The 9,742-nt window shown below is 52.8% G+C and overlaps 1 protein-coding gene across 1 annotated transcript; it reads left to right on the forward strand.

The window, feature by feature from the left end:
- Nucleotides 1–716: 716 nt before the first annotated feature.
- LOC134562725 (uncharacterized) lies at nt 717–3,559 on the forward strand. Its single transcript, XM_063420253.1, has 8 exons — nt 717–839; nt 988–1,125; nt 1,372–1,548; nt 1,675–1,830; nt 1,989–2,102; nt 2,456–2,558; nt 2,816–2,872; nt 3,192–3,559. The coding sequence occupies exons 1-8, from the start codon at nt 732–734 to the stop codon at nt 3,329–3,331; spliced, it is 993 nt and encodes a 330-aa protein (XP_063276323.1). The 5' UTR covers nt 717–731; the 3' UTR covers nt 3,332–3,559.
- Nucleotides 3,560–9,742: the final 6,183 nt, after the last annotated feature.

The following is a 9,742-nucleotide window of genomic DNA, read 5'->3' on the forward strand; positions in this document are numbered from 1 at the left end:
TGTCACCCCGGGGTGCTTTGTCTTTTGCAGGCAACTCTGGTCCAGTGGTGGGTGATGGCCCACGTGCCCGAGTGGCACGGCACCGCCGGCTCTCTTTCCTCCCAGCTCTTCGTGGCTCTGCTCTTCCAAATTGTCAACACCACACAGCAGATGCCACAGGAGGTTGAGAGCTTCTGGAGAGCGTGCCAGGAGGAACACCGCCTTCCCAGCAACCCCAACAGGTCCTAGTCATCCTGTCCTTTTCTCCAAGCCCTTGGGGCCAGGGCCAGCACTCCTGGCGTGACGCGGCCTTTGCTCTGCACACAGGTTTGCAGTGCAGACCATGAAGGCTCTGCTGTGCCAGCTGAGCTGGCACAATGGGCTGCTGGATCTGGAGCGCAAGCGCATCTGGGACACCCTGCTCTGTGCCCACACCCAGCACTATGCAGCGGGTCTGCTGGCCAGGTGAGAGCCCCTTCTCCCTGCCACCGCCACCGTTTGTGCCCTGTGCCCAGAGGGCCCCGCACTGCCCCCTCGTGCTTGTGGGCGAGAGTGCCTTGTCACCAAGGGACGGCCCAGCAGACTGGAAAGGGCTGGGAGAGGAAAGAGGGTGCCCAGGAGCAGCCACCTCCCAATGGGCCCATGTCCCCTGGCAGGGTGCCGGGCAAAGATCAAACCTCTGCCACTCAGTTCTGGGAGAGCTTTGCCAGCCCGGCTGAGGGCCTTGCTGCCTTTTTCCCCCTGGCAGGGAGATGCGCCGTGGCTTGACCTCCTTGTGTCCCCGCATCGCCTTCTGCCTGCTCACCCTGCTCGAGGAGCAGCCACGTTGGGATCTGCCTGCCCTGGCCTTCTTTGTGGAGGTGAGCCTGAGGGCCAGCGCTGCCTGGCTGCGCTGCCTGCCAGCTCTCTGGCCTCTCGCAGCTGCAGCCGCCTGGGACGGTGCCCGTGCCCTGTGCGCTTCCAGGCTCCTGCCGGCCGGCTCCCCTGTCACTGCTCTGTGCCTTCCAGGTCCTGGAGTGCCTGGACTTGAGCAAACACGGTCAGAGTGCCCTGACGGTCATGTCCAGGCACCTGCCCAGCAAGTGCAGGGACAGGCTGCGCCTGGGGCTCAGAGGCCCTGTGCTGCTCAGCAAGGAGCCCTCGCTGGTGAGAAGGGGGCAGCGGCTGGAGCCGTGCTGGCAGCGTGGGGCTGGGGAAGGCAGCCCCTTGGGCTGGGCTGGGCTTCAGCGGCTGAGGCAGCTGCTCCCAGCTCTGCTGCCTCCCGCTTCAGCTGCCCCAGTGCCTCGGGACAGGCCTTTGGCTCTGCGGCAGCTGGCTGGGCTTGCAGGGCCAGGCCGCTGGTGGTGCTGCGGTTGTTCACGGCTTCACAGCACAGCCCTGTGTTGCACCCAGGGCGGAGGCATACGCGGCATGTATCCACACCTGGTGGAGCACCTGGCCGACCCAGACGGAGAGATGGTCGCCATGAGCCTCACTGTGCTCACGTGTATGCTCCAGGAGAAAGACCTCCAGATACCCAGTGTCACCGTCTCGAAGCTGGCCGAGCCGCTCCTGCCACACTTTCAGAACGTAAGGCTCTGTGCCCCCAGCCACGGGCACTGGATGTGCCTGGAAACTTTGTGCCCTGTGCAACTTTGGGCCTTTGCCCTGCTGGGCCCGGAGTAGCTGGTGCTGAGGTCTTCTCCTTTCCTCCAGGACAACAGCCATGTGCAGCTGCTCTCCATCCAGCTCTTCTGCAAGGTGATGGAGCTGGTAGCGGAAGAGGGGGAAAATCCTCTCACGAGAATTGTGAGCCGGAGCCTGTTCCCACTCTTCCTGCGCTGGCATGACGAGAACAAGCATGTGGCAGAGGTGAGGTTTTGTGGGATGTTGCTGCACCCCTGGGAGGGGGCTCGGCTGCCTCCGGCCCTGCCGCCTGGCGGGCTCCAGCCTCGCCCGGCCTTGGCACAGGTACGCGCCTCCTGTGCCCTGGGCTCTGGTACCAGCTCGGCCTCTCTGCTGCTCTCCAGGCCTCCCGCCAAGCTCTGCTTCGTGCGGCACGCCTCCTGAGGAGGAGGGATCTCGAGGAGCTGCTGAGGGAGGAGCCGCCGATGGAGCAGCGGATGAAGTTCGCCGAGTGCCTGGTAAGGACAGCCTGGAAGGCCCAGGCGCAGCCTGGAGAAGCGCCCTGGCCCCGGTGCTCAGCGTGCGGGGCTGGCAGCTGTCCCCCTGCCCAGCGCCGCACCCAGGGGAGCCAGCCCGCGCCCCACACGCCGCTCCCTTGCCCGGGCTCTGGCCCGGGCTCCTCCGGCCCCGAGCCGGGTGCCCACGGAGCCCCGGCCGGGCTGCGGGCCTGGAGCACGGCGGCTCCCCGGGCAGCTGCCGGCCCTCTGCCCCTCGGCGCTGTGCGGGCCGGGGAGGCCGGCGCTGGGCGCAGGGAGCGCCCGGCCGAGGGGCAGAGCCCGCGCCAAGCCTTCCCTGCTGGCGCTCTCCGCAGCTGCTGGAGGACGAGAGCCGAGCGGCCGAGCACCTCCGCTGGGCCCTGCCGTGCCTGCAGAGCCCGCAGGAGCCCCTGCGACAGGCGGCCGTCAGGTGCCTCGGTGAGCCACCAGCCCGGCGGCCCTGCCCGCCTCCCCGCCCGGCTGCTCCCCCGCAGCGGGAGCCGGGCCCGGGCGCCGCTGCCCCGCCCGCCCTCGGCGCTGCCGCCGCCCTCCCGCAGCCGTGCCCTCCTTGGGCTCAGCGTGCGCCAGGGCCCGGCTGAGCCCCGCGGGGGACGAGGCCGTGTGGCCACAGCGCCGGCAGCGCCCGTGGGGGGCAGCTGTGCTGCCCGGGGCCGCGACACGCTCTGTCTTGCCAGGGCTTGCCGGAGTGCTCATGATGGGACAGAAGGAGGAGCTCCAGCTCCTCACTGAGGGTGAGTGAGGGCAGCCGCGGGGCAGCGGGGCCGCCGGGGCAGCTGCAGATCCCGGGCACGGAGCTCCAAGCCCTGCCCGGGCTGCGGAGGGCTCTGCTCTGCTCCGCTCCCTGTGCGGACGAGGGGCGGCGCGGGCCCGGCGCGGAGAGCTTCCAGGGACACCTGCGGGATCCGTGGCCAGCACCTTGCGGCACCGTGCCCTTGTCTCCCGCTCCCTCCTGGCCATGGCAAGAGACGGATGGCATGGCCCTGGCAGGAGAGTGTCCTTGCATTCCTGCAATCCAGCCTCTGACCGTGGCTCCGTTCTTCTCTCTTGCAGCCCTTCAGGCCCTGAGGGAATACGAGAGCCCCTCCTTAATCAGCCAGTTCATCCAGCTGCTGTTTGACAGAAGATCAGCCCTACTCTGTCTGCTGGATGAGGAGAACTGGCGTCCTCCGGTGATCTCCACATCCCTGTGAAGATGGCACCACCTGCAGAGCAGACCATTCTGTGCTCCAGGCAGAGCTGTTGCTGCTCACAGCTGAGCCTGTGGGAAGCTCCAGGAGCTCCCTGCCGTCTCCCTTCCTGTTGGCAGCTCCCTCCCTCCCTGCAGCCCTCAGACCCTTTTCTACCCATCCTGTGTTTTGCCTCCCAGCTCACCCCTTTGCTTCGCCTTCCTTTAATAAAGTTGGCTTTCTTTGACTTCACCTGTGACTCTGCGCAGCTGAAGCGGCGCAAAACCTGAGCCCTGGGACACACAGGAGAGCCCTGCTGCCCTTCTCCTGCATGCTGTGCTTTGTGCACAGACACAGGGGAGCAAGGGCACCTCAGGCTGCAGAGGAACAGGTCCTGCAGGTCCAGTTGCACAGCATGGAGCACTTCACACACATGCTGAGCACGCTGAAGGGAACAAGGACCCTGGGTTTTAAAAGAGCCAGCTTGAGTATGCTCTGAAGCCAGTCGTGAGGGATTGCAGGGCAAGCATCCACGGAGGGCAGAGGAGCTTGCCGTGCTGGAAGTTTTCACCAAGAGCTTCCTGCAAGCACAGCAATGCTCCATCCCCGCACGGGGACAGGAGGAGGGCAGAACCAGAGGCCATGGTGGCCTACCAGTGAGCTCTGCCTGTGCCTAAAGCAAATGGAACAGCAGCAGCAGCAGCCGAGCGGCTGAGACCAGAGGCGTGAGCGTGCCAGTGGAGGCAGCACTGTCAGGCAGTGCCTGCATGCTGGCTGCAGTTGTGGCGCTTGTGCTCTGCCCACAAGTGAGGAACGGCAGCCCCTGGCTCAGACCCAGTCCAAAACCCAGCCCAGAGAGACCAGAGACAGGGGACCGTCCCCATCTCTCTGGGGCACGGCTTCAAAACAGCCGCTGCATCTCCCTGTGCCTGTGTTTGGGCTCTGCTGCCCCAGAGCTGGCCAGGTTGTGCTCTGTTGTCCCAAGAGCGTTCCAGGCGGGCGGGAGAAGGGCTGCGCACAGCGGAGCGTCCTGGAAGGTGAGGCAGGAGAGCCTCCTGCGGGAACAGGGCTCTGCTCCCTGGCTGCCCACAGCCTGGTTTTGGTGCCGAGGCCGCAGGCAGGAGTTCAGGCAGGTGAAGTGGCAGCGGGCAGCTGGTGTTTGTAGGGGGCCCGCAGCTGCGCACCCAAAGCCACACGTGGAAACAGATTTGGGGAATTAATTCTGTTCTAGCAAAGAAGAGAGAACTTATGTTTGGGAAAGATTGTGTTCGACAAGTACTTACAATTCCTTACGGTCTATACAGTAAAAGGTGAAACATATGGTCAAGTCTTTACATAAAATCAGATGTAATATCTTTTTGGTTTTTTTCTGAAAAACATTTTTCAGGAGATTAAGATGTACAAATTCACTTTAGAATACATGTTCTACCTATACTTTTAAAACAACCGTTCCACTGCTGATAGATGGTATGGTTGGAAATAGCTGAAGCAGAACATCTCTGTCCAATCATATTTCTCACTGTTACAGATGAGTGTGTTGTTGCAGTAGCTAGGTAACCAGGAACACCTCCCTTCAGCTTGCTGGCCTTTGGACTCCTTCGCTTTAAGTAGTGAAATAGTAAGAAAGAAGAAATTGGGCTAATAGATATCTCTGCTAAAGAGACGTGCACAGCTTTGTCTCCTTAAGGGTGGACCAGCCCCTCCAGTTCATATGCACTGTTTAAGGGCTCCTGAAGCCACTGAAACCTGCTTTGTTCTGTTGTTGGGCTGCTTTGGAATTCTGCTTGGGAAAGCCCTCACCAACAGTTTTGAGGTGCAAGTGGGTTGAACTGCATCTTTAGTCATTGAAGTGCACAGGAAAATGCAACTAGATCCTGAATTTGACCTTGAAAAATGAAATGCTTTGAAGTGTAGGACTTGCTTCACAGCAGCCATGTAAGAACTGTGTCTGCTGCGCTTTAATTTGGTATTGTCTGAAGCTCTTTTATCCTGCCAGATTTTTAGAGGACATTTACTTTCAAATCTCTTGGGAAATCCAGATTTCCAGAGGACATTTATTTTCAAATATCTCAGGAAAAGGAACTAATTTTCTATTCCAAACACACTGAAAGGCAACAGAACCTAATTCTGTGGCTTTGCCACTAACATTACCTGATGAAATAATAATGAATATTTTTAATAAGAACAGAGGAGATTTTTTCAGCTGTGATGAGAACTGGAATAATTCCATCATATCTCTCCCTGGATTGCTGAATGGTTTTTCAGAGAAAAAGATGCAAGTGGTTCCACAGATTTCTAAATTGAGTGCTAAGAAGGGAAGATGTTCATAGCAAGAGTATATGGTGAGATTTTAATGGGATATATTGTTTTATGCAATGCCTTTTAGTTGTATTTTAATAAAGACTTCAAAATGTGTCTGAAGGACACCTCTGCATATATTTCACTTCTATTAACTGCAAAAATAATGGACCTTCTCCTATCAGTTCTGTGTACTAATTTGCCATCTTTATAGACAGCAATAAATACTTACATCATCAATAACATTAGATACCAACAGAAACATTGGTTTGGAAGAAAATTAATGAAAATAAATTCAAATATTCAACTATGTTAAAAGGAAAAATTCGGATGTAAGTCAATCCATCCTGAAAAAGAAAGGACTCCTTTTCCCTAGGAATTGGATCTCAAATTCACTTTCCAACTTGTATTGGGTATTGCTTTTCCTTTCCCCTCTGACATGTTAGGCTTTCTGTAAGAGGCACTGATGTGTTTTCTGCCCAGTGTTTTATGTTTGGCAGAACTTTTATCACAGGCATGCAAACCTTTTCTCCCCAGAAAATGTTTCTTCCAGATCAATGTTTCCAAGTGATCTGTTCAGAACCCACAGGTGCCAGAATATTGATTTCCTTCTCAGGACCAGAGAAGAGGAAAATCAGAATAAAGTAGGAGAATAGGGTTGATGTGATGTAGAGAAGCTCTTCCACAGGGAGTGGGGCAGGGAGTGCAGCTGGGCACACACAGGGGAGCAGCAAGGGCTGCAGACAGCAAGGATATTTGGAGGTGTGTGTGTCTGGGAAGGGTGAGGATGGCAGCCGTGCCAGAGGGGCAGCAGGTCACTGCCCCTGCATAAGCGCACGGACTGACACAGATCCGTGTGTGGGGGCACCACCCAAAGCGCTGCCACAGCACCTGCACGTGGAGCTGCCGTGGGTGTGAGAGCTGGCACAAGCCCCTGGTGCAGCAGTGAGAGAGGCAGCGTTTCCAAACTACACCCCAAAAGGATTACTTTGAACTGGGAACACAATAAGGTTTCAGAGTCTATCTACATGAAACACAAACTCAGCCACCCTCATTCTTGTCACAGCAGCCTTGTCACAGGCCTCTGCTCTGCCCCTCCTGTCATCCTGCTTCCAGCCCATTCCAACTCACAATATGCCCCAGTGTGTGTGATGATCTGCTATTTGAGTTCATGGACAGTAGGAAACATTGTGGTCTTCCACACTGAGCTTCTGAAGCCTCACAGCTTTTACTTAAATCATCTTCGTTGTTTCCAAATAATTTCAGTGCCTAAGTCTTCTGTTGCCAGACTGAGAGCTAAATAGTTCATCTTACATAGTTTCAGGAGTTCTCACATTTCCACATGGTTTGGCTACAGAAGATTGGAATCTGTGCCCTACTTCCTTATCACACGCTCTGTAAAACCTACTCTTAGGTTTGCTGGTTATTCTCTTTGGCCTGTGGAGCAAGCAGTCAGATCAACTTCTGGCTTGGACCAGGAAACTTGCAGTGGACATGAATTCAAAGAAACAATTTCTTTCAAGCTTCAGGCTGAATGCAAAATTAAATTTTTATCTTAGAATCCTTTGCAGTGTGGGTGAAATCAATGGTGTCCTCTCACATGTGCAGAATGATACAGCCACCAAAAATGATGTATTTTCCCAGCAGCAGTTGAGTCATGAGCAACAACTAACAAACAGCAGCAAATAAAACCCCACATATATTCCAGCCCTTTTTCCCTGTGTACATGCCCATGGCTGAAGTCTTAGGATGCAAAGAAAAGAAACAATAAAACTGCATAAAAGACAGCTCAGCTGTTTGAGAGAATATGGGTCAATTGAGAATGAATTTTGACAAGAACAATGCAACTGCTGTAAAATACACTCTGTGACACTAAAAGGCTTGAGCCTGCTCAGTCTTGCTTTCCATAGCTGTTGCTCTAATCTTTGGACAAAGGAACATGTTGAAATCTGAATTATTATCTTTAGTTACAAAACCAGTAGCAAAACAAAGGATTCACACTTCATGATTTACCATGGGAACCAGATAAGAAAACACCTGGAGAAATTCTCTGTAATTATTAAGGCGTCTAGCATACCTCTCATTTTAGAAATTTGCTATTTCTTATTGACTTTGCATTGAACCAAACCAAAGTTCTGAAGAAGGCTGAAATGGTCAATTAAAATCTTCCATTTTCAGTAGTCCCTTTTTTCTGTTCAGTACTGATTTTTATAATTCATTTTTCCTGATACCCCAGTGGTTCTCCAGTAGAACTTAGGTAGAAGATTAATGTATCATTTTAATGGAAGTTCTTGTACATGCACACTCAGAAGCACTCGCAAGTAACAAAACCAAACTGGTAATAAGTTCCTTAGAACCTCCTCATACAACAGAAGTCAGGCTGTAAACTGAATTTCTAGTGTCCCTGTTGTCCTTCTAGTGTCCTTATTCCCTATAGGGGAAGGAGGGAGCTGGACTGCTTTCGCACACCTCTCACATCACATTCACGTGGGGGTTTTTGCATTGAATGTGGCTAGCTAGCAAAGGCGATGGGAATGCTGCCCTCTTGTTTGGTAAGAGCCCCACTGCCTTGCAGCTTCTCTGGTTTTTCTGGCTACAAAAAGGAAAGAGAGAGAAGAAAACAAAAATGGCAAAAGAAAAAAAAAAAGGAAATGAAAAAGAAAGGAAGAGTAAAACAAAGAAGATTGGGAAAGGGGAAAAGCAAAGGCAAATCTTTTTCTCTGAACTCTCTAATTTCTTTGTAGAGGCAGATCTGCTGCAAGTTAGCAGCAGGTGTTGCACAACTCTGTAGCTAATAAACAGAACTGGTATATTTTTTATTTAATTGTTCAAAAAAAAGCAAAATTAAGTCGTTTGCCTGGTACTTGAAGACAGTCCAGCTGTCTTCAAGTAAACATTTTCCAGGAAATCAAAAGATTAAATGTATTTTCCTTGTAACTGAGCAGACAAGCAACACATCTAACACTCAGTTATGCCACTAACCACCACCATGTATTTGTAGGTTTTCCTATGTTATCTTTATTGCCTATTCTTAACAATAACTGGTTTCTAACTGAACGGTCCCTGTTTCTGGCACTTTTCTTTTTTCATTGTATTGTCATACTGTCTTTTTATGGCTATTGTTTTGTGTGTTATTGGGCAAGCTACCCTGAACCCTGGAGAATGCCATGACTTCCACTGGCAGGGATCCTGGAGGGAAGCTCAGGGCCCCAGCAGGGATGTGGAAGCTCCTGGAACAGAGCAGGGAGCCCGTGGCCTGCAGGGTGCTGTGCCCCTGGGGCAGGAGCACTGAGAGCTCAGCCCACATTGCTGCCCTGAGCACTGGGGAAACGTGTGTGTGCCCCTGCTGACTGAAAACCGGGTAATCAACTGCAGGGTGCATTCCTGCTCTGCTCATACACGCAGCTAATTACACAGAGCTATAATCACACAACGCTAATTTCAACATGACACGGCGGAGGAAGTTACACAGAACGTTAACGCTGCCTTGAGCTGCTTGGAAGACTGTAGCAGGATAGCGTATATCATAAGGTAGAGCTATCCACAACTGGGCCTCAGACCAGGCCTCAGGCCTGGGCCTGCTAGGCCTCAGACGTTTGCCCTACGTAGAAATAGATAAGCTTGTTTTGCACTGGAAATTGTGTTAAGGTATGCGTGTTAATAGCATAGAACAGTTACTGAGAAAACACGGTGGCTGCCTTAAACTGCAATAGCTTACATACTTCTTTACTCTCACTGCCTATCAGAATGCACCTGTTCTTGTAAACTATTCTGTCTGTATTTAACCCGCCATCTCAAGGAATAAAGCGGAGAACCTGCAATATAACCATATTGGTTTGGACCCTCGTTTCTCTAGTCCCCGATCTTATCTGATCCCAGCTTTCAGAAGATCTGTTTCCTGGGGAATCAGTAAGAATTAGAAGTATTTCCTCGAGCATATATATATATATATGTAAAGAAGATCAAATTCAAATAACTTTTTCATGCTGTAAGATGGAGATTGGTACAGCTTTCACCAGTGTTAGCTGCATGTTGGTGCCCAAGCTGTTGCAGCAGTATCTGTGCTTCTTGTGTGTTTTATAGATCCTATTTTTTTTTTGGATAACTAGAAAAAAAAAAAAAAAGAATCCCATAGTT

Source organism: Prinia subflava, chromosome 30 (genome assembly GCF_021018805.1).
Source record: "Prinia subflava isolate CZ2003 ecotype Zambia chromosome 30, Cam_Psub_1.2, whole genome shotgun sequence".
Taxonomy (NCBI): Eukaryota; Metazoa; Chordata; class Aves; order Passeriformes; family Cisticolidae; genus Prinia; species Prinia subflava.

Coding starts and splice junctions, on each gene's coding strand:
- LOC134562725 (XM_063420253.1), top strand. CDS start 732: ATGCGCCGTGGCTTGACCTCCTTGTGTCCCCGCATCGCCTTCTGCCTG. Junction 1,549..1,674: donor TCCTGCCACACTTTCAGAAC/GTAAGGCTCTGT, acceptor CCTTTCCTCCAG/GACAACAGCCATGTGCAGCT. Junction 1,831..1,988: donor AGAACAAGCATGTGGCAGAG/GTGAGGTTTTGT, acceptor GCTGCTCTCCAG/GCCTCCCGCCAAGCTCTGCT.